Below are 24,726 nucleotides of genomic sequence, written 5' to 3' on the forward strand. Positions count from 1 at the left end.
AGTTTATGTACATCCATGGGGGTTTTGAGAAAGGAATATCCACTATAATAAAATTTATTTACAGTCCCTCATAATCTCACCTCACTGTACAATAGACATCGAAGACTAATTTTCTGATGTAAATCTTGTCGTTGGAGCACCTTTTCCTTTCGAGAGGTTAAAGAAACTGAAGAAGAAGTCCCCTTTTGAAATTATCTGACTGTTTCCTTTTATCTGACCCCTCTTTCTACGTGCCCCTAGGGAATGGTGAGGATTGGCCACATTCATTTGCGTGGCTGATATACTCCTTTGCTTTTCACTTTTTCCCTTCTCCTCTTATCTTTTCCTGACTTTTCTTCTCATATCCTCCATGTCATTTACCCCTCCTTATCCCCTTTTACTCTCTATCTCATCTTCTAGTGGCGGCCTTTAGGTGGGCTGGGCTGGTCTTTAGGCTTGAATATTTTATCCCCTTACACATATTGTCCAAGATTTTGGAGCGAATGTACACAATACATGCGCTAGATTTATTTGTGGTGTTCATCTTTCAATTTTACTGATGATAACACACAAATGCAATTTGATCAGGGTGAATCTGAGAAGTTGATCACTTACATGATTCCCCTTTCCAGCAACTTTCAAGAAAAAAAAAAAATGATAAGCTAGCTGGTACCTCGATGCATATTAATGGACTTAATTTTTCTCAAAGATTTTGATACTGGCCAGATACTTTGTAAAGAAAGATATATACATATATATATATATATATATGTTAAACAAAATCATATTGCAGAAACTGACTTTCAATACATCGATCTTCCAGATATACGAGGCTCACATTTAAGAAAACAGGACGTACTGAAATGTTATGCAAATTGCAAAAGGTGATTATTTAGCAAGCGCCTTTGTGTGATGTAACTGATCAAACTTCATTAATAGTTCTTTATAATGCTCAACCATGCAGAGAGCTTTAAGAAGAGAGATAAATACACGAATACAATATTTATTATTTTTTATGTGGATTTTCTCGAGTAGCATTAAATATATGTTCAATGATTTTAATTGATAAGATCTATTTCATATGCCTATTTACTAATTTATTACTTGAAACCCTCAAATTCGGATAAGAATTTTAATCCAAAGGTTCCAACCACAGGCTCCCATACATCCATCCATCTTGTTATAACTTCATGACTTCAGTCGAAGACCCCATCTTGGTATTGCCAATCAGACCACCAAAGGTCCATGTAGCACTACTACTAGCACTAGTGGTACACAAAGGCTATGGGTGAACATTGGTCTGATGCTTCTGGCGATCGAAACCAATTCTCAGGTGTCAGAGAAGCACAATCCAATCCGAACAGAGGCAGCCTGATTTCATATTGTAGCCATTAGAAACAACTAATAATTAATGCCCATTTGTCCCAGCTGGTAATGAGGTCTGAAGTATTGGGGCTTTTTCTTTCACATGCACATATGAGTTTTCTTCTCCTATAGAAGAAACCCTCCCTCCTCTTTCCTCTCTCTACAGTTTGGTAGTCATAAGAGGAGTTTTTTCAAATGAGTTTGTGTTGCTTTTAACACCGAGACCCAAATGTAGCAGTAGACATATAGTAGTAATAAAGAACAATATTGTAACGTCAAGCTCGATCCATATAATCTATATTTTAAAAAGACTAGTCAATAATACAATTAGAACTCTATTAAAACCTTATAAAGAGTAATAATTTTTTCTTTTCAAACAATACAAGATCTCATACACTATCTATCTTTATCTTTATCTTTATCTTTATCGCATGGATATCACAAATACTCGTGTGTGTGTGTGAGAGAGAGAGGATCGGCCAGCAGCAACCATGCAGCGAATGGTCAAAATCTAAGTTGTCCTGATTCCTCCCTCCTGCATAGTGCTACTGTTGGAACATTAAATAGGTTGCTGCTACGTACCATGACATGCATGTCGTTCAACTTCTGCAACTTTTTTACCACCTGCACTAAAACACGTAAGATCATTTGGAGTCTAATGTATTGATTACAACGCCCTTGTCATCTTCACACGGCCTGCTCTTGTACGCTGGAAAGAATTATAAAAATAAAGAAGACGACTTTTAAGTTGTTGCTCTTTGGTACAATAAGAAACTTTAGTTTTTTTAATTTGTTATAGGAAATTTAAGTTAACAAAGAGAATAGTACTTTGGTTGTTTGTTTGTGAATATGTTTTTACTGCAAAAATAGTAAGAGAATAATCGTGTGTAATAAGTTCTTTGTCATGCGCATAAAACCTGCAGGTCGATGTTGCATTGTAATTAGGGTCATGCCAGGTTCTTTGCAAAGTCAAAATAAACGAGGTTTAACGATGCTAACCAATCAATACAAGACACGTAGTACACATTTCATCAGCTTCAACCTGTCTGATTTTGGCCAGTGAGCGCGTGCATCGTTACCAGTCTTATTTGGTTAATTTAGTGAGAGAGGCAGTAAGAGACACGGTGTGGACCTAAGATTCCTTAAAAAACTACTCTCTCTCTCTCTCTCCACTGAAACAGCATTTACATCACACTCTTTCCTAACCTTTTCCTAATTTTCCTCCTCTGCTATATTCTCTCTCCTGTGATCTACGCAGTTGATCACCTGTGGAGTTTCCAGAATGCAATCTATGGGCAGGTTTTGTTTTGTTTTCATTCACGCGTTTGTACTGTTGAAGTTGTTGAGTCGTACTTGTTTTTTCTGAGTTTCTCTCCTGATGTGTAATTTGAGAAATTCTTTTCTCTGGTGAATAAAATTTGAGAAATTTATTGGTTATGGAATCGTTGCTTTGTGAATATGGTGGCTTTGATTATGGTCTTGAGGGAATGAGTGGGTAGTTGCGGGGCTTTCGGCATGTGGGCAACTCTTGCTTTGATCAATGAATGCGTTGTACCGTTTTGGAGTTCTTGGCGTGTAAATGGAAAGACTTTGGCTGGGTTTAACTTTTGTGGGGATTCAAATTTTCTAATTTCTTGTTGGATTCCAACATTACTCTCTCTGCTACTTGGATTCTTGTTTAATTGAGTAGCTGCGTTTGGCCGAATTGGAATCTGGGTGTTTTGACCTATTGCTTCTGGTTTTTTTGGAAGTCTTGATAAATGGAGGCTAAATGTAGAGGCAAAGCTCATGAATTATATGGTCCGGCGGTTCCAGATTTGAAGGGAGTTGGGAATAAGAGTTTGGAATGGGATTTGAATGACTGGAAATGGGATGGAGATCTCTTCAGAGCAACTCCATTGAACTCTCAACGATCAGATTGTCAGAGTAGGCAGTTATTTCCAGTTGAACCAGAAATTCCAGAAAATGCTGGTCTGTCCAACAGTTCATCTTTTGGCTCAGATGAGATCAATCTATTGGATTATGGGGGCAAGAGGGAATTGGAGAAGCGGAGGAGGGCAGTGGCCGTTGAAGATGAAGAATTGAATGGTGAAATTGGGTCTCTTAACTTAAAGCTCGGTGGGAAAGTTTACCCTATCATGGAAGGGGAGTTGAAGAGAGGGAAGAAGACAAAGGTTGTTGGGACTATGGCGAACCTTGCGGTTTGTCAGGTAGAGGACTGCAAGGCTGATCTCAGCAATGCAAAGGATTACCACCGACGACATAAGGTTTGTGAAATGCATTCCAAGGCCAGCAAAGCACTGGTGGGAAAGGTTATGCAGCGGTTCTGTCAGCAGTGTAGCAGGTCAGTTGTATTTTATAGTTGTCCTTGCTTGGGAGGAAACACTTTAGAGTTATAATCAGTCCTGGTCATTAGAATAGTTGCTTTTGTACATGCATTTTTACAAAAGATGATAGATGATCACAGATGGGTTTTGGTGTTGAGCTCTGATACGGGTCCTATAAGTAGGAGCCCGAACTTTTTACATGTCTATGTTAGGTTTAAGTAATTTTACAGGGCAATTTGTTTTTCAGATTAGATGCAACTTGGTTATACTTATTGGCATGTTCCATGTTACATGTCTGCATTAGGTATATGCCATTTTACCGTGCAATGTATTTTTCAAATAGATGCAACTTGGTTTTATTATTGGCAGGTTTCATGTTCTTCAACAGTTCGATGATGGAAGGAGAAGTTGTCGCAGACGTTTAGATGGCCATAATAGGAGGAGGAGGAAAACACATCCTGACACTCTGGTTAACGGAGGCTCTCTGAATGCTGAAAGAGGTAGCAGTTATATACTAATAAGTCTGCTAAGAATTCTCTCCAACATCCATTGTAAGTCTTTTTATTTAGTGCAAATTGTTTTTGTTGGGCTGCTTTACGAATGTACTATAGTTACAGTAGTTTGTTGTATATGTGATACCAGTCTGAAAGCTACTGGCTGATTAACTTGTCTAAATTTAATGATCTAATGAAACTCCTATCTTTTTTGAGTGTTGTTAAGAATTTGCTTTGTAACCACCTCACCAATAACCCAGCAAAGTTAATATCTTGTTGTCTTGATTCTTATGATATGTCAGTAGCTGAGTTTATCAGACCTTATCTTTATTAGGCTATTCTTTCTTTGCAAATGACATGTTAAAATTTAATGCTGAATTTTTGAAAGTTAAAATTTCTCTTGGGTGTGAGACTAATCTTTGCATCTCTCTCTCTCTCTCTCTCTCAGAGTTGCCGTTTTCCTTGCACTTTCCTGGTTCAACTTATGAAAGTTAGAATTTCTCTTCGGTGCGAGACTAATCTTTGCATCTCTCTCTCTCTCTCTCTCTCTCTCTCTCGCTCTCAGAGTTGCTGTTTTCCTTGCACTTTCCTGCTTTAACTTTTTTGGGCCTATTCATTCTATATTAGACAGTCTATAATTCTTTAAAAGGGCAAACTGTCCTAGTGGATGTTGTTCTCGAAGTAATTCCATATCACTTGTCTTACTTTATTGTCAACATTTGTTTGTGGTTATGTGTTGTTTCTCTTTTTTTCTTGGGTTTCATGATTGGCATACTTATTTGACTCCACAGACTGTGCCTTCTATAAATTGCAGCAAATAGCTCAGATCAAACAAAGGACCAGGATCTGCTATCTCATCTGTTGATGAACCTAGCCAATACAGTTGATGGAAGGAACATATCTGCATTACTCGAGGGATCTCAAGGTTTGCTGAATGCTGGGACATCTACTGGGGCCTCACAAAAGGTGCCTGATGTTATTCCAAATGGCTCTGAACACTCTAGGCCTTATAGTTCCGCCTCTAAGATGGATGATTGTGTCAACGTTCAAGACCATTGTATTCCTGTGGGACAATCCATGACAGCGTTTGCATCTGTTATGGCACAGAAAAGAATATGTTCAGATGATGCTGAGGGTGGACATCTAAAAGCTCTATCAGGTGCACAGGGCACAAATCTGCCTCCATCAAGGGATGGGCTTCCATCCAAATCAATTATATCAGAGACGAAAGTTGGGGAGGTCAAATTAAATAAGATTGATTTGAATAATGTATACGATGATTCAGAAGACTATATTGAGCAAGTAGGGAGGTCTCGTGCACCTGAAAACTCAGGGACTGGGTTTATTGGCCTTCCATTATGGCTACAGAAAGACCCTCATAAGTCTACCTCACCTCAGCCAAGTGGCAACTTGGATTCAACTTCCTCACAGTCACCATCTAGTTCCAGTGGAGAGGTTCAGGTATGTTCTTGTTGTGACTGTATCTGAATCCTTTTATAATTTCTGAATTTGGTAGCATTTGTAAATGTGTATATTATGGTGGGTGGTGGGACCACTGTAACAGGTTCGAGTTTATCACAAAAATTCATCTGGTTTTCCTTTTCAGTTGTTAGCAGATTTCACTGGCTGACCTCAACTTTTTACGAAAGTTTTAGACGTTAATTTTTAGTGTCAATGCCTGTAGTTGGGTTGTGACTTGGTTGAGTCTGCGTTGCTAATGCCTACAGCTGAAAGAAGGGATAGAGTGATCAAAGGTCCTTATTAGAATCATAAGTTGACATATGTGACTTCTTGCTTGTGTAGCATGTCACCTCCCTTGGTTTTTGGGTCCTCTTGCTTGTTGATCTTGTTAAATGATATTCTTACTAGTGAGCAAATGGAAAAAAGTGGTTATGCATCTATTTTTAGTCAAGTGTTGTACACATTATAGCTCTCGGATATTGGTACATGCATTTTGTGAGTTAGAATTAAATTACTTCCTGTTTTACATGGACCTCAAAAAACTAATTCTCTAAGCCACTCTTTTCCTACCAATCTTCAGGGTCGCACTGATCGAATAGTTTTCAAACTCTTTGGAAAAGATCCAAACGATTTACCTCTTGTTCTCCGAACACAGGTATATAATTGGCCATGAAATTACTTTGCTGCAACCTCTTTTGGGTGTTTTATTCATCATGTGGTTTGATTTTTGTTTTTTGTTTTACATTTTCAGATCCTCGACTGGTTATCCCATAGTCCTACAGATATAGAGAGCTATATAAGGCCAGGCTGTATCATATTAACGACATACCTCCGTCTAGAAAAATCCATGTGGGAGGAGGTAAGCTTCCATACTGATGCAAGCAATGTAAAATTACTAAACCCAGTATCGGTACAACATTTTTCATTTCCTTAACTACAATTGCTACGTACAGTTTTGTCGTGACCTGGGATCCTATCTGAGAAGGCTACTTGATTCATCCAATAATTCTTTCTGGAGAACAGGATGGGTATATATTAGGGTGCAACATTGTGTGGCATTTATGTATAATGGTTTGTTCTCTCTCTCTCTCTCTCTCTCTCTCTCTCTCTCTCTCACTCTATCTCGGGTGTGAGTGTGTGCCCTTGTGTGTGTGTTTCTGTTTCTTTTGTTAGAGGACATGGTTGTAATAAGTGTAACTTGTGAGGATATAATCGTCAATTGTATGTAGTATATATATGCTATTGTGCATCAATAAATAAAGAGTGAAGTATTTTCCCTCCATAAATTTATACATGGTATCAAAGCTCACGGTTGTCGGATGGGGTAAGTGGTGTACAGTGGTTCACACCGAAACCGAGCTCACTATGGTCTGAACTCATTGGAGTGTTTTCTGGTGTTGTATCTATCTTTTGTCGCCAGATCTAAGCTCACTAATGTTTGTAGTTGCCGAATTCGAGTTTGTCGTTGTCCTCCTTGCATCCTAGTGGCTTCTCTCTTCATCATCGGCAGCCCGTAGGTGTTTGAAGTTGTAGTTCCCCGTCGTTGTTTGTGCATTCCAGCGTGTTCCTCGTCATCCTCGACTGCCAGAAGTATTGTCTATCGCTGGAAACGTCAAAGGGACATAGTGTTTGGTTGTAGGGATTACCAATCCCATCCTCAAGTGCGGATAACCCTAACCTGGAGTAAGAGTTTGTTCCTAATCTGGAATAACGCTTGTTTGGTAACGAGGATGAGGTAATTCCCGATTTTGAGTTTAGGTTGTAGTCGGTTTTGGCCGATACCTGATACAAACCGATAAAGGCCGATATAGACCCGATATCGGACAATACATATGTGAAATTACCACTTTTTCCAAAAGTTTAAACTGATGGGAAGAGGTAGATTTTATTATTTATTTTATATCTTAACATTTTTCCTCACGTGTGGGCCAAACTTCCCCTTAATGGGTGGTTCTACATGTGAAATATTTAATTAAATGTGATAGAGTATAGAGTCAGGGTTCGAACTCAGTACCTGGCTCTGATACCATGTGAAATCACCATTTGTCTCAAAAGCTTAAACTGATGTGAAGAAGTAGATTTTATTATTTATTTTATATTTTACAACAGACTTGATACCGGCTGATACAAACCCAATACAGGCGTATTCCAAGCCGATACCGGCCGATACAGGTTGAAACAGTGCAATTGAGAGTTGATACATGCCGATACAATGTAATTCTGGCGATACAAGACCAAAATTTTGTTATTCAGGTTGTTTTCGGGTACTTGGGCTGAGTTTCTACATTTCCAGATTGTGTTTCTTGGATTTTCAAGTTGAATTGTGGTTTTTCTAAAATCTTGTGTGGAGTTTCTATCTCCAAGTTCAGTTGTGATATTTTTTCTGCATCCATGACAACTAAATTTGAGTCACAGTTACATGATGTGGTTCCTATGTTGCTCCTATAGGGGGACATGATGGAGGCTCCAACAAGAGCCTCCTGGCGATACAAGACCAAACTTGAACAGGAGCCTCCTGTTCAAGCTCAGTTGGAGGTTCCTATTGTGAGCCTCCTGGTGGAGGAGGCTCACATGGGGGACGTGATGCCAAAGGTAATCGCACTCGAGGTCAAGAATTTCATAAGTGCACCCATTGTGGTCACACTAACCACTCGGTGGATTATTGTTGGGATTTGCATGGTAGACCATCTGGATCTACTAGTCATTTGCCAAGATATGATTAGTATATCAAATGATGAGTATGATAAGCTTTTGGGTCGCACTTAGGTATTGCATACGCTTGTCTTGTCTCATCAACTCAAGATCCATGGATCATTGATTCAGGAGCTAATGAATATTTGACCGGTTTTCCCTTTGTCTTATCTAAGTTAGATACTGTGACATCTCCAAAAAATGTTACTCTCGCTAATGGTTTTCTTGCTAAACTTACAGGCATTGGATCCACTAAGCTCATTGACTTTATATCCTTGTCATCTGTTCTATATGTTCCTAGTTTTCCCTTTAGTTTGATGTCCATTAGTAAGATTACTCAAAGTCTTCAATGTTCAGTGACCTTTTATCCCTTTTCATGTGTCTTTCATGATCTCAAGACTAAAAACAAGATTGGTATGGGGCCATGAAGCTTGTGGTCTGTATTATCTTGATGTTAAACAGTCACCCACTCCAGTCCTTACATCCTCCTCATCATCTGCTTATGAATGACATTGTTGCCTTGGTCATCCCTCTCTTTCCCTTTTGAAGCGTCAGGTTAGGAATCTAGGAAATGTCTTCCTTTCCTAGCATGTCAAATTAGTAAACATCATCGTGTGTCTTTCATACCTCGAGTTGATAGACGAGCATCGAGTCCTTTTGAATTGGTTCAGTCTGATATATAGGGACTAATCAACATTAAATCAAACAAGTTTCAATATTTTGTCACATTTATTGATGACTACTCTCGTGTGACATGGGTGTTTCTGATGAAGGCAAGATCTGAACTTCTTTCCATATTCAAAGTGTTTTGGAAAGAAATTAAAACCCAATTTAATAAAAGGGTTCAAGTTTTGTGTTTTGATAATGCTAGAGAATATCAATCTAGTGCCTTTGTTACTTACTTTATTACTAAGTAATAAAGGAATTGTTCATCAAACTTCATGTTCTTATATAACCCAACAGAATAGGGTGGCTGAACGCAAAACCGTCATTTGTTAGATGTAACCCGAGCACTTTTATTGCACATGCATATTCCTAAATGATTTTGGAGTGATGGTGTTCTTATTCCTTGTCACCTTATTAACTGTATGCCTTCATCAGCTCTCGATGGTTCCTCTCACTTCTCCATCTTGTTTCCTTCATCTCCACCATTTACCCTTCCTCCAAAAATCTTTGGGTGTGTTTGCCATGTTCATAACTGTTATGTATATAATTTAGGTCTTTCTATATTTAGATTGTATAGCAAGGAATTAGGTTAACTATAAATAGTCTTAACGTGTATAGACACTTAACGTGTGACAGAGAAATCGGTAGAAGAAATATCTAGCAAGTTGTAACTCTTTTCTATAAATAATGAAAGAAACCTAATGGAAGAGGTATTCAGACCAATCTTGACATGGTATTAGAGCTATTACTCTGATTATCGTTCTCTATGGTCTTTATCCTCGAGAGTTTCTGAGTTGCGACAGTAGGAATTATTTTCCTTCTCTGTTTTCGCACGTTGGTAAGTTTCTAAGTTTGTGGTGAGTGTTTTCTCACACGTCTGGTGGGTTTCGACTTGTGGGCTCGTCACCTTGGTGGCTTTGAGGCTGTCGGCAGGTTCTGTGTCGTGGTTTGTGATCCTGTTCTGAGCAGTGCAGTTGTGCTTGTCGGCAGTTTCTGGGTAGTTTCTGGTGGCTGAAGACGTGCATGTGTCTCCTTTGGTGAGTATCGGCAATTTCTATGGAGGTCTTTGGGGCGGTCCGAAAGTTTCTGGGCAGCTGTGAGGCAGTCGACCATTTCTATGGCAGATGGCACTCTCTGTGGTGGTGGATTCCTTCCGTGTGGTAGCTGTGTGGGTTCCTTCTCTCGGTGATCTTTGTTTTCAGAAATACTCTGGGCAGGTCTGTGTTTCTTTTGTGTTTTATGGGTTTTTCACGTGGGCTTCAATTCCTATGTTGTTGTTTTACGGGTTGGGCTTCTCCTTGTGTTTTACAGGTGATATGGTTTACGTGTTTGGGCCTGTTATCATTTGGATTTGGACCTAATTTAAATTAGGCTTGCCGCTTATTTGATTGACTACTTGAGCATATTTCTCTAAGTGCTTTTCATCATGTCTATTGAAAATACTATCGTTCGCTTTACTGGAAAGAATTTTCCTACATGGGAATTTCAGTTTAAGATATTTTTGAAAGGAAAAGAATTATCAAATCATATTGATAATTCTACTAAAGTTCCCACTACTGATGAAAAAGAATTTGCTCAATTGGAGGTCAAGGATGCCAAGGTAATCTCTTGGCTATTGGGGATGATTGAGTCTCACCTTGTGACCAATCTTCGTTGTTTTACTACGGCACAGGCTACGTGGGATTATCTTCACCGTCTTTACCACCAAGATCATAGTGCTCGGAAGTTCCAATTAGAATTGGAAATTAGTACTTATAATCAAGGCAATTTACCTATCGCACAATTTTATTCTGGTTTTATTAACCTTTGATGCAAGTATTCTACCATTGTTCATGCTAAGGTTCCCACTACGGCACTCACGGCTCTTCAAGCAGTTCATGCTGAGAGTCAACGCGATCAGTTTTTAATAAAGCTTCGGCCTGAATTTGAGCCCGTTCGAGCTGGTTTGTTGAACCGTAATCCGGTTCCTTCTTTGGATATTTGTTTGGGAGATTTGTTGCGTGAAGAACAGCGGTTATCCACTCAAATAGGTATGACTTTTGAGAAGGTCTTTTCTGAGACTGTGAATATAGTCTATGCAACACAAGGGAGAGGGAGGAACAAGTTGCAATGTTTCAGTTGCAAGGAATTTGGTCATATCACTCGCAACTGTCCTAAGAAAGTTTGCAACTACTGTAAGAAAGAGGGCCATCTCATCAAAGATTGTCGAGTACGGCCTCAGAATCGTCAATCACAAGCTTTTCAGGCTGCTATACGGTCTTCTTCTTCATCTTCTGCGCCGCCTACTGTAAGCTCTAATTCATCTGTTCTCACACCAGCAATGATCCAATAGATGATTGTGTCTGCTTTTACGGCCTTAGACCTGCAAGGTATGGGTACTAACTCACAACTTCTTGGATTGTTGATTCGGGCACTTCTAATCATATGACTAGTAATACGACTGGTCTTCATGGTGTTCGTAAGTATAGAGGCACGCAAAATATTCAGATCGCTGATGGCAGTACTCTTCCTATTACTGCTATTGGTAATTTGGGCTCTTCATTTCGCGATGTTTTTGTCTCTCCTGGATTGTCTACCAATTTGATTTCTGTTGGACAATTGGTAGATAATAATTGTGATGTTCACTTTTCTCGTGGTGGTTCAGGTGTCGGGGACGGTGATCGCGAAGGGGCCTAAAATAGGACGTTTATTTCCCTTACAATTTTCTATTCCTAATGTTGTTTCTCTTGCTTGTACGGCTACTGCCAATACTAATGAAGTCTGGCATAAGAAATTAGGTCATCCTAATTCTGTTGTCTTGACTCATCTTATGACATGGTTTTTTGGGCGATAAAGATTCCTTTTTTTCTTCTCCTGTATCTTTTGATTGTGCTACTTGTCGTCTTGGTAAAAGTAAAACTTTACCTTTTCCTGCGCATGGTAGTCGTGCTTCTAATTGTTTTGAGATCGTGCATACTGACGTTTGGGGTGTGAGTCCTGTTATTTCTCATGGTCAGTATCGTTATTTTTTTACGTTTATCGATGACTATAGTTGATTCACCTGGATATATTTTCTCCGTTCTAAAGCTGATGTGTTTTCTGTCTTTCAAAAATTTGTTGCACTTGTTGAGACAGTTTAGTATTTGTATCAAAACTTTACGGTCTAACTCAGGGGGGAGTACATGTCTCATTCTTTTCAAACTTTTCTTCAGCAAAAGAGGATCATTTCCCAGCGTTCATGTCCTTATACTCCTCAACAAAATGGAGTCGCTGAGCATAAGAATCGTCATCTCTTAGATGTCGTCCGTACTTTGTTGATTGACTCTTTTGTACTTTCTAAGTTCTAGGTAGAAGCTTTATCTATTGCTATCTATTTGATCAATCGTTTGCCTACTGTTACTTTAGATTATGATTCTTCCTATTTTCGACTATTTGACATATGTCCTGAGTATCAATCCTTTCATACCTTTGGGTGTGTTTGTTTTGTTCATCTACCACCTGTTGAGCGTCACAAGCTTGTTGCACAGTCTGTCACATGTGCCTTTATGGGATATAGTCCTACTCAAAAATGATTTGTTTGTTATGATGCTCATGCAAATAAATCCCGAATCTCACGGAATGTGATTTTCTTTGAAAATCAATATTTCTTTGTCTCAAGTTATTTCTGATCCTCCTATTACTATTCTTCCCGCTTTTGATGATGTATCTTCTTCTATTAAGCGTTTTCAACCAGGTATGGTGTATCATCGATGTCTTCCCCCTTCTTCAACGCCCCTTCCAGACACTGATCCATCATCTGATTCTACGGTTCCTATACCTCGGCACTCCACCCGAGTTACACATCCACCGAATATGTATGATTTTCCTCATATCTTGCTTACTGCCACTCTCGACACTATTTTTGTTCCTCACTCTTATACCCAGGCATCCACCCAAGTGTGTTAGTAGCAGGCTATGCAAGAAGAAATCCAAGCTCTTCAAGACAATTACACTTGGGACCTTGTAATTTGTCCATTAGATGTCAAACTTGTTGGTTGTAAATGCGTGTACTCAGTCAAGTTTCGAGTTGATGGCTCACTGGACAGATATAAGGCCCGCCTCGTGGTTCTTGGGAACCGACAGGAGTATGGTATTGATTATGAAGAGACATTTGCACCTGTTGCCAAAATGATTACTGTGCGGACTATCTTGGCACTTGTTGAATCGCAAGGGTGGTCTCTCCGGCAGATGGATGTGAAGAATGCTTTTCTACATGGGGATTTGAAGGAAGAAATCTATATGTCCCCACCTCCCGGCATGTTTGCTACACCTTCCTCAGAGGTTTGTTAGCTACGCCGATCCTTGTATGGATTGAAACAGGCTCCGCATGCATGGTTTGACAAATTTCGCTCTAACCTGCTTGCTTTTCATTTTACTCAAAGTCAGTTTGATTCCTCTCTTTTTCTTCGCAAGACTTCTGCAGGAATCGTATTGCTTCTCGTATATGTCGATGACATTGTGATTACTAGCTCAGATACTGAGTTAATTAAGCAATTACAACAGCATCTCAAAGCCTCCTTTCACATGAAAGATCTTGGTCCCCTGCAATACTTTCTTGGCCTTTAGGTGCAGCTTACTCCAACTGGTACGTTGTTACACCAGCACAAATTCACGCAGGACGTTATTTCATTGGGTGGTCTCCAATCGGGTAACTCTGTTTTTACTCCCTTCGAGGTAAATCTTAAGCTTTGTCAGGAAGAAGGAGAGCTTCTATCATATCCATCCTTGTATCGGCAGCTTGTTGGGAGTTTAAACTACTTGACGATTACTCGTCCTGACATTCCTTTTGCTGTGCAACAAGTCAGTCAATTTATGCAGGCTCCCCGACATCTTCATTTAGCCGCTGCCCGCCGCATTCTCCGATATCTGAAGGGCACCTCTACACGCGGATTGTTCTTTCGTAAATAATCTTCCTTACAGTTGATGGGGTATAGTGATGTTGATTGGGCCAGATGTGCGGATACTCGTCGCTCCGTTACCGGCTGGTGCATATTCTTAGGCAATGCACTCATTTATTGGAAGAGTAAGAAGCAAAATAGAGTTTCCAAGTCCTCTACCGAGTCTGAGTATCGTGCTATGTCTTCTGCATGCTCTGAGATCACATGGCTTCGTGAGTTATTAGGTGAACTTGGTTTTCCTCAAATGCATCCCACTCCTCTTCATGCTGATAATATCAGTGCTATTCAGATTGCCGCTAATCCTGTCTTTCATGAGCGTACGAAACATATTGAAGTCGATTGCCATTCCATACGACGTACGTGAATCCTTTGACAAACATGTGATTACTCTCCCTCACATTTCCACTGAACGTCAAACTGCAGACATATTCACTAAAGCTCTTTCTCGGCACCGGCATCAGTTCTTGGTTGACAAATTGATGCTTTTTGATCCACCAACAACAATTTGAGGGGGGGATGTTATGTATATAATTTAGGTCTTTCTATATTTAGATTGTATAGCAGAGAATTAGGTTAACTATAAATAGTCTTAACGTGTATAGACACTTAACGTGTGACAGAGAAATCGGCAGAAGAAATATCTAGCAAGTTGTAACTCTTTTCTATAAATAATGAAAGAAACCTAATGGAAGAGGTATTCAAACCAATCTTGACAATAACCTTAGCCCAGGTTTTGATAAGCTCGATCTACGTTCTACCAAGTGTTTTTTTATTGGTTATTCTTGGACTCCAAAGGATATCGTAGTTATAATCCTGTTTTTAGACTCTATTTCACGAGTGCTAATGTTACCTACTTTGAGTCCATACCCTATTTATCGGACATAGCTTCGAGTGTTGAGTGTGATCCTCTACTATTACCTACGCTTACACTTTCTCCTTCACACTCACCTAACCCTACCCAACCCTCCTCAATGCCTCTCCCAGTTCCTTTACAAGTTTACTCGCATTGCTTGCGGCTGTCGGCTTCCATGCCTTCACCATCTGTGTCTCCATCTTCAGATCCTGAGTTACCTATTACTTCAGACTCTCTACCTATTGCTCTTTGCAAAGGTACTCAATCTTGTGTTACTCAACATTCGATTAGTCAATTTGTCTCATATCATGCTTTATCTCCTTCATTCTCATGTTTTACTTTTCAACTTTCAAAATTTTATGATCCTAAGACAGTTTAGGATGCTTTATCTGATCCGGGATGGAGGACAGCTATGAAAAATGAAATGGATGCCCTTCACCATAATTGGACATGGGACCTTGTTCCACTTCCACCTGGTAAGCAACTTGTTGGCTGTAAATGGGTATATACAAATCAAATTTCATCCTAATGGTTAGGTGGAACGTCTAAAAGCCCGCTTGGTTGCTAAGGGTTACACTCAAACATATGGCATTGATTACAAGGAGAATTTCTCACCAGTTGCCAAAATCTCCTCTGTTCGAGTGTTGATCTCTCTTGCTGCTAATTTAGACTGGCCCTTATTTTAGCTCAATGTTAAGAATGCATTTCTGCATGGCGACTTGCATGAAGAAGTTTATATGGAGCAACCACCTGGGTTTGTTGCTCAGGGGGAGTATCGAGGTACTGTATGCAAGTTAAAAAAAACATTATATGGTTTGAAACAATCTCCTCGAGCATGGTTTGGAAATTTTTCTGATGTTGTATTGGCATTTGATCTTCATAGATGCCAAACAGATTATTCGGTATTTCACCTACATAGTAATGTAGGTCACATTTTGTTGGTTGTATATGTGGACGACATTGTAATTACGGGGAGTGACTGCCAGAATTGCTAGGCTGAAACAGTTTTTACATGATCCGTTTCAGACAAAAGACTTGGGCAAGCTTAGATATTTCCTTGGAATTGAAGTTAGTAGATCTAAAGATGGTATCAACCTATCTCAGGAAAATATGTACTTGACCTTCTGGAAGAAACTGACATATTGGGTGCACAACCTATTGACACCCCCTATGGACCCAAATCATAGATTCTTGAAAGAGAAATGAGAGTTGTTTGGAGATCCAGGTAGGTATCAAAGACTTGTTGGGAAATTGAATTATTTCACTATTACTAGATCGGACATCTCTTATGCAATGAGTGTACTGAGTCAATTTTTACAAACGCCTAGGGTCTCACATTGGGATGCTGTAATTCATATTCTTCGTTATCTTAAGTGAGCCCCTGGCCTTGGATTACTGTATCAATCAAATGGACATCTTAGGGTTGAAGCATTTTCAGATGTTGATTGGGCAGGATCCCCTTCAGATAGAAGATATACTACTGGATATTGTACCTTTGTGGGAAGTAACTTGGTTACATGGAAGAGTAAGATACAAGCAGTAGTAGCTTGGTTTAGTGCAGAAGCTGAATACAGGGCAATGGCTCACACTACTAGTGAGTTGACATGATTGCAACACTTCCTTCAAAAGATTGGGTTTCCAACTCCTATCCCTCTCCAGTTATTTTGTGATAATCAAGCCGCAGTGCATATTGCCTTTAATCCTGTATTCCATGAGAGGACTAAACATATAGAGATTGATTGTCACTTTATTGAGATAAGATACTAAGTGGTGACATTTCTACACTTTTTGTGAAGTTTGCTTATCAACTCGCAGATATGTTTACTAAGTCCTTGTGTTAGAGTCGGTTAAAACTTATTTGTTTTAAGTTGGGTTTATATGATACATATGCCCCAGCTTGAGGGGGAGTGTTAGAGGACATGGTTGTAATAAGTGTAATTTGTGAGGGTATAATCGTCAATTGTATGTAGTATTTATATGGTATTGTACATCAATGAATAAAGAGTGTGAAGTCTTTTCCCTCCATAAGTTTTTTATAAGTTCCCTCCATAAATTTATACACTTTTCATGCTTTATAGCACCACATTTCTAATTTCTGTGAGAAGGTAAAGCATTTTGATTTGTTATATCTTCCTTGCAGGTCAGATTGTCTTAGACACACCCTTACCTTTGAAAAGCAATAAAAATTGCAGGATTTCAAGCATTAAGCCAATTGCTGTTTCCTTATCTGAGAGTGTTCAGTTTATCGTAAAAGGCTTTAACCTTTCTCGGCCCACTGCTAGGTATTCTTTTTCTTCTCCATGCATCCCTGAATAGTTTGTCTGCCTCTCTCAGAATTTGTAAGGGAACAATAATGTTTCAGTTTTTAGATTTTGCTTCAGATTTTATAAAACTTTCAGGATTACTGCATAGATATTAAGTCCTGCCTTTTGGTTTCAGGTTACTCTGTGCTCAAGAAGGGAAGTATCTGGTCCAGGAAACTTGTTACGACTTGATGGACGGCGCTGATGCAGCCATTAGGCATGATGAACTCCAATGCCTCAGCTTCCCCTGCTCTATTCCAAATGTTATTGGGAGAGGGTTCATTGAGGTGTGGTCATCCCTGATTTTAAACATATCTTGTTCTAACCTGCCTAGATCAATAACGGGTGTCTGTATATGGTAAATTATTTGAAAATGCATTTGGCTGACTAAGTTTACAAACAATTGGATCAAACACGAGTGTCCACTATAGAAAAGTTTCCCCAACACCTGTGATTTGACATTGTTTGTCCCAGCATGCATTGTATTACTTCCAATGTTTTAAACAAATCTTTGTTCTAACCTGCTTAGCTCAACAACGGGTGTCTATAGTAAACTTCGGTTTACATATGGTAAATTATTTGAAAATGCATTTGGCTGACTAAGTTTACAAACAATTGGATCAAACACGAGCGTCCACTATAGAAAAGTTTCCCCAACACCTGTGATTTGACATTGTTTGTCGCAGCATGCATTGTATTACTTCCAATGTTTTAAACAAATCTTTGTTCTAACCTTGCTTAGCTTAACAACGGGTGTCTATAGTAAACTTAGGTTTACATATGGTAAATTATTTGAAAATGCATTTAGCTGACTAAGTTTACAAAAGATTGGATCATACACAAGTGTCCACTATAGAAAAGTTTCCACCACACCTGTGATTTGACATTGTTAGTCCTAGTATGCATTGTATTACTTCAAATGTTTTAGACTATTTTTGGTTGATCTTCAACCTTAGAAGGTCCCTGTGTGTAATTATCTCACAACATATGGTTTTAGTTTTGTTTCAGAAGTTGGGAATTTCTACACCCCATCTGTTAAGTTGCCTGAAGTCAGGCAGTTACAGCTGGTTTTCTCTGGACTGTCCTGTTTTACATTTAATTGTTGATCAATATCTCAAATAGATATCGGTGTTCTTACTCAAAATATATGTATTTTGAGAGAGAAATTTTCATGAAATAGGATGGGAAACTGATGCCTTGTTAATCACATGAAATTATAAAGATCTCATTTTTTAATTAGAAGAACATATTGAGGCGGTGGTTCACTCAAAAGCAGAATGAGCAGGGACAATTGAACTAACTTTGAGAAGCATAGTCAAAGAGCCCTGGCACAACAACATGAGAATGCTCTGCAATAATGTTTGTTTGTATCTTTAGAGAATGCATAAGAATATGCCCATTTATCATTTAACACTTAAACATTTCATTCTTATCAGGTTGAAGATCATGGTCTCAGCAGCAGCTTCTTTCCATTTATAGTTGTAGAGAAAGAAGTCTGTTCTGAGATCTGTATGCTTGAGCACACAATTGACGTGGCTGAAACTGTTGATGACATTCAGAGAATGCCTGAACTGCTGGAAGCCAAAACTCAAGCCCTGGACTTCATACATGAAATAGGTTGGCTGCTTCATAGAAGTCATGCAAAATTTAGATTAGGTGACATGGATCCAAACCAGAATCTCTTTCCCTTCAAACGGTTCAAGTGGCTCATGGCATTCTCCATGGACCATGATTGGTGTGCCGTAGTAAAGAAACTCCTGGACATTCTTCTTGAGGGTGTAGTTGACACTGGAGACCACCCTTCCATTGAGCTTGCATTGTTGGATTTGGGTCTCCTCCACAGAGCTGTCCGGAGAAACTGCAGGCCTATGGTTGACCTCCTGTTAAGATTTTTCCCAGATAAAGTTTTGGATAAAAGAGGAGCCCAGGAAAAGCAACAGGTTGATAATGCCTATAGTGGCTTCTTATTTAAACCTGATACAGTAGGGCCTGCAGGACTTACTCCTCTTCATGTCGCTGCCAGTAGATCCGGCTCTGAGAACGTTTTGGATGCCTTAACTGATGATCCTGGACTGGTAATATGCTATCTCTCATTATAAAACAATTTTTTTTTCTAACCCTACAGAGGGAAGACATAAAATTGGTTCATGAATCCATCCCTAGCACACATTTGACCTACCACTCAAGTAATCGAGCTGTATCTATGTGCATTATAGACCAGCAATAGCTTGTGGATGGTTCCTAGAGTTAAAATTACCCTTGTTATTTTCATTGCTTAGCTCTCTCTCTCTCTCTCTCTCTCTCTCTCTCTCTCTCTCTCTCTCTCTCTATCTATCTATCTATCTCTCTCCCCCTCGATTTGACAAGTGCCATGTTCTCTCAAAGCATGCATACAGGGAATTTCGGAATATATAGCAATTTCTTGTATGTATGATCAATTTTAAACAAATCTAATATTGGTTATCTTCTGATTATAAATGAATTTCCAAAAGGGAGTTTCTCTTCAAACCTTACATTTTCTGATTATAAACCTAATATTGACTATCATCAATCAAAACTGCCTCTTCTCTTTCTTTTTTTTTTTTTTTCTCTTTTCTCGCGCAAGGAGAGGGTGGGTGGGAGTTTCACTTCAAATCCTTATTTTGATCGGATATCTTAGTTTGCAATGCTACATTTGTTATTATAACATTTATAAGATCCTTGTGTGGTGCTTATATGGCCTGCCTTTTCCAGGTTGGAATTGAAGCATGGAAAAGTGCTCGTGATAGTACAGGTTTGACACCCAATGATTATGCTTGCCTGCGAGGCCACTACTCCTACATACATCTTGTCCAAAAGAAATTGAGCAAGAAATCAGAAAGCAGGCATGTGGCACTTGATATCGCTGGTGCTGTCCTAGACTTCAATAACAAAAGGAAGCAATCAGATGGGCATAAGTTGTCAAAAGTTGCCAGCCTGCAAATTGAGAAGATTGAAATCGGAGCAACTTATCGACATTGCAAGATATGTGAGCAGAAGCTGTCTTATGGCAGCATGAGAAGATCACTGGTATACCAGCCGGCAATGCTTTCAATGGTGGCAATTGCTGCCGTTTGCGTGTGTGTGGCTTTGCTCTTCAAAAGCTCACCTGAAGTTCTTTACGTGTTCCGGCCATTCAGGTGGGAACGGTTGAAGTACGGGTCAAGCTAAGGTGCTTATGTTTAGGGGGTGGGCTTAGATATCACCAGAGTATACTGTATGTATATGCATGCATTAGTGATAAGCCATTATATTATATTTACATGGGGAAAAACTCAAAAGAGTGTTAATCCATTATACAGAAATGAATTCACTGCTTCAGTTGGCGAGTGAATACCTTGATGGCTTGCTTTTTATAGACATCATTAAAACACGGGTAGTGCCAAGGTTTTAGTGGATATTTCAGGCTTGAGTTTGCAGACTGGCAATCTTGGAAGTGTAAGCCATTGTCAAGTCATGAATATGAGCTTATTAGTGTTCCTGATTGCAGTGGCTTGAGCTTTGTCTGATTACCTGATCATTATAAAAAAGAAAGGCCGACAGATTTAAGAAGCCAGATGAAAGGTCTCTTCAATAGGTCTCAGCTAGCAAGCATGTTTATATATATATATATATATATAAGCCTATGCTATTTAAAATTGACACTAAAAGCATAATTTAATTATTCGATGATAACAATAAGAAGGTAGAAGATTCTTTAAATTTGTTAAAAGGATTTCACTTAAACATTCACAAATTATTTTCCTCTTTTCAATTTAATCTCCAAACACCTAAACCCCTTAATTTGCAACTAAGTTACTCATTTTGCATCCTTTTTTGTTAAATGAGGGCAACCTTTTTTGTTAGTAGATCTCAAGTGATCGTTTTACTCAACAATTAAAACAATCTATAATGGACCCTTCTGTTCTTGACTGGTTCGAGGGAGTCACCCTTCAAGAAAATCAAGAACTTGAAAGAGAGAGAGGGAATGAGTTATCTGAATTTCAAAGTTGGACTCTTCTTCCAACTCTTGGAGTATTTGTGTATTAAAACCATAACGTTCTATATCTATATATATATATATATATAATGTCGTCGCTCTCTACTTATAATACGGTATTTACTTCCTATCAAACGTTGTCGTTCCACGTATCACCTTTGATTTACAAGCAAAACGACACAAAATTACAACACTCTACTAAACGAAAATGACAACGTATCATTAAATCCCTTCGCTTCCCTCGTTATCAGCTTCCCATTTCCCAACTATACTCCTCCACTGCACATCTACTCCAGCTCCCATCTCAGCCCGTCACAAAATCTTAATCATAAAAGCCATGAGAATGATGAACTTACGCCAATCTATCACGCCAAGTTGAAGAAGAGATGGTCACAAGATTACACAACAAACACCACAACCTAATCCACGATTAATTTTAGATCTGTATGGTCTGACGAGTATTGATACACACAACATATTCTCACAATAACATATTTCACAATAACATATTTCACAATAATTGTCATAAAATAATGATATTTTTGTAAAGTAATGTTACTTTTATAAAATGTAAAATTATCCTTCATTTAATACATTATTATAAAACATATTTTAAAAAGTACTGTGTATAAATCATTTTCATGATCTGACATCCCACAAGTAGTAGCTACGAAGGATGTGTATCACTTAAAATAGTGTTTATTTTATTTTATTTTTTTTTTTTTACGAGAATTAGCAACGATACAATGACAACCAAACCACAACTATTACATAATAAAATATATTTTTTTAAATTCAAACACAATAAATAAAATAAGAAATAATTTTTTTTAATAAAGAATTAACATTTTATTAATAAATTTATAGAAAAGTTGTTGACATCATTTCTAAATTGAAAATGTAAATGAAATTGGAAATGTAAAAGTTGTTTGATAGTTATAAAATGAAATTGGATATAAATAGTAAATAAAGCTGAGCAGAGGATAAGGGTAAAAGAAGCCATTCAAGTACCCACTGCTTCTAAAACCCCACTTTATTACACTGTTCGTTCTTTCACCATCGGAGGCAAGTACTGTGTCGGAGCATGGCCTCTATATCCCTCTCATTCTCATCTTCGCTTCTCCCTCACGATCACCTCAACAAGAACATCATTTCCAGCATTAACCTCAAACCCCAAAACCCAAAATCTAGGCCCTTCCGATGCGCTTTCGCTGCTCCACAGAAAAGGATCACCAATCCCAAGTCTTCGTCTTCCTCGGTGGCTAAAAAAAGGCACTGGAAGGAAGGGGAATTCCCTGGGTTTTCAGAAACATCCACACGGGGTAGTGGGAAGAAAACACCCATTAAAAATCTGAAGAAGAAGTTGGACCGCAAGAACAACGCCAAGGCCTGGGCCAACACTGTCACCGAAGCCTTGTCAGAACTTATCCAAAAGAAGATGTGGCTCCAAGCCCTTGAGGTATGGCTACGCTTCTAAGATTTTGGGTTTCGCTCTAAGTGGCAGTGTATTATATCAGCTTCTTTTTATTTCTATGTACTTGGTTCCTGGGAACTTGAATTTGTGAATTGTGCAACTATTGAATCTCTTCCTTTAACTTCATATCAGGTGCTCAACGCAAATGCTTTTTATCCTCTCAGTTGGGATTGCTTAAATTTTCTGATTTTTTTTTATATAATAAAACTGATTTGTGTTTTCTTTGCGACAACGTGTGAGTCTATATTCTTATCATAATAACTCAACGAGGGACGTGGGTTTTTCATAGTTTCAAAGAAGAAAGCATAGCCGTTTAGTTATTTCACCTCTCATGTATTGATCGCTTGTTGTTCACATCTTATAACTAGTATCGTATGGATAGATAAGAATCAATATACCTGGTTTGTAGAGTTCTTATATGCAACTGTGGCTGCTGTGATTGCTCAGGTATTTGAGATGCTCAGAGCACAGACCTTTTATCAACCTAAAGAAGGGACTTACATGAAACTTCTGGTTTTGCTTGGAAGATCTGGCCAACCCCTTCGCGCTCGTCAACTTTTTGACACAATGGTTGAAGAAGGATGTGATCCTACATCTGAACTCTACACAGCTTTACTTGGAGCTTATTGTCGGAGCAATCAAATTGACGAGGCATTCTCGCTTCTTAACCAAATGAAGACCCTCCCCCATTGCCAACCTGATGTTTTTACTTACAGTACCTTAATAAAAGCCTGTGTTGATACTTCTCGATTCGACTTAGTTGAGTCCTTGTATGAAGAAATGGCTGAAAGGTTAATAAATCCAAACACTGTCACCCAAAACATTGTGTTAAGTGGGTATGGCAGGGTAGGGAAATATGACCAAATGGAGAAAGTGCTATCAGGTATGCTGGAGAGCAGAACTTGCAAACCTGATGTCTGGACCATGAACACCATCCTTAGTGTGTTTGGTAACAATGGTGAGATTGATATGATGGAGAGATGGTACGAGAAATTCCGGAATTTTGGGATTGAGCCCGAAACACGTACTTTTAACATCTTGATTGGTGCTTATGGGAAAAGAAGAATGTATGATAAAATGTCAACCGTTATGGAATACATGAGGAAGCTTCAGTTTCCATGGACGACCTCTACTTACAACAATGTGATTGAGGCTTTTGCAGATGTAGGGGATGCAAAGAACATGGGGTACACATTTGATCAGATGCGTGCTGAGGGAATGAAAGCCGACACCAAGACATTCTGCTGTCTTATTAATGGATATGCCAATGCAGGTCTATTCCACAAGGTGGTTAGCACTGTTCAATTAGCTGGGAAGTTTGAGATACCTGAGAATACCTCTTTTTATAATTCAGTTATATCAGCGTGTGTGAAAGCGAAGGATTTGGTGGAGATGGAGAGGGTTTTTAAGCGGATGAAAGATGAGCAATGTCAACCAAATTCCACAACATATTCTATCATGGTGGAGGCATATAGAAACGAAGGTATGACTGACAAGATCTATGATTTGGAACAGGAGCAGCAGGCAATGATGGCTGATGGTAATGAAAGTGATGAGGTCATTACAATGGAAACTATGGTTGAGATCAATTGAGAACATGCTGCCACTTCTCTATATATCCTACTTTTTCAGGCCCAGGTGAACTACTCTTTTAACAAGGTACCGGGTACCATTGATGGTGTTTACTGAATGATCAGCTTGTCCAAACTTTGCTTCGGAGATGGATAACAACAGTTGCTCTGCCTTCATGTCATTGTTGAAGTACTATATAGAGTCTTTAGACATTCGTAGTATTTAAGGGGGAATTATCTAGGTACCTTATGTACATGGTTGATGTGTTGATAGAGGTAATTAGTGCCTCTCTACAAACTTGAGGTGATTCTTTAATTGTTTTGAAAATCTAACGTTTTCTTCTCATGAAATACCATTTGCGTGGCTATATTTCCTTTATTCCGTGTTCTAAATTTAAAAGGAAATTGCTGTTATATATGCACATGCGAGCAGCCTATGCTTGCGCGCACTTAAACCTTTTTTTTCTTTTTATGAAACAACGCTGTCCCTTATAAGGGTGTATTTTAGTTGTTTTAGAAAGTGATATCCTAGAATAACCAAAAAGAAATACTTTAGCCATAAAAAGTCCTACAAAAGGGATCTCTTTGTGGCTGTAGTACTTCTCTTAACAAAGTAAGGGTTTCATATC

General features: G+C 38.8%; 2 protein-coding genes across 2 annotated transcripts; both read left to right on the forward strand.

The window, feature by feature from the left end:
• The first annotated feature begins 2,518 nt into the window (after positions 1-2,518).
• LOC121246918 (squamosa promoter-binding-like protein 1) lies at positions 2,519-20,394 on the forward strand. Its single transcript, XM_041145243.1, has 10 exons — positions 2,519-3,688; positions 4,041-4,222; positions 4,980-5,626; positions 6,207-6,281; positions 6,378-6,485; positions 6,580-6,697; positions 16,893-17,034; positions 17,192-17,342; positions 18,492-19,130; positions 19,789-20,394. Exons 1-10 carry the CDS (start codon positions 3,105-3,107, stop codon positions 20,242-20,244), a joined length of 3,102 nt encoding a protein of 1,033 aa, XP_041001177.1. The 5' UTR covers positions 2,519-3,104; the 3' UTR covers positions 20,245-20,394.
• A 1,628-nt stretch (positions 20,395-22,022) lies between these two features.
• On the forward strand, positions 22,023-24,476 carry LOC121246919 (pentatricopeptide repeat-containing protein At3g06430, chloroplastic). The gene is made up of 2 exons (XM_041145244.1): positions 22,023-22,511; positions 22,974-24,476. The coding sequence occupies exons 1-2, from the start codon at positions 22,137-22,139 to the stop codon at positions 24,117-24,119; spliced, it is 1,521 nt and encodes a 506-aa protein (XP_041001178.1). The 5' UTR covers positions 22,023-22,136; the 3' UTR covers positions 24,120-24,476.
• The last annotated feature ends 250 nt before the right edge of the window (positions 24,477-24,726 follow it).

The sequence above is a fragment of the Juglans microcarpa x Juglans regia genome, chromosome 1S, assembly GCF_004785595.1.
Source record: "Juglans microcarpa x Juglans regia isolate MS1-56 chromosome 1S, Jm3101_v1.0, whole genome shotgun sequence".
Classification (NCBI taxonomy): Eukaryota; Viridiplantae; Streptophyta; class Magnoliopsida; order Fagales; family Juglandaceae; genus Juglans; species Juglans microcarpa x Juglans regia.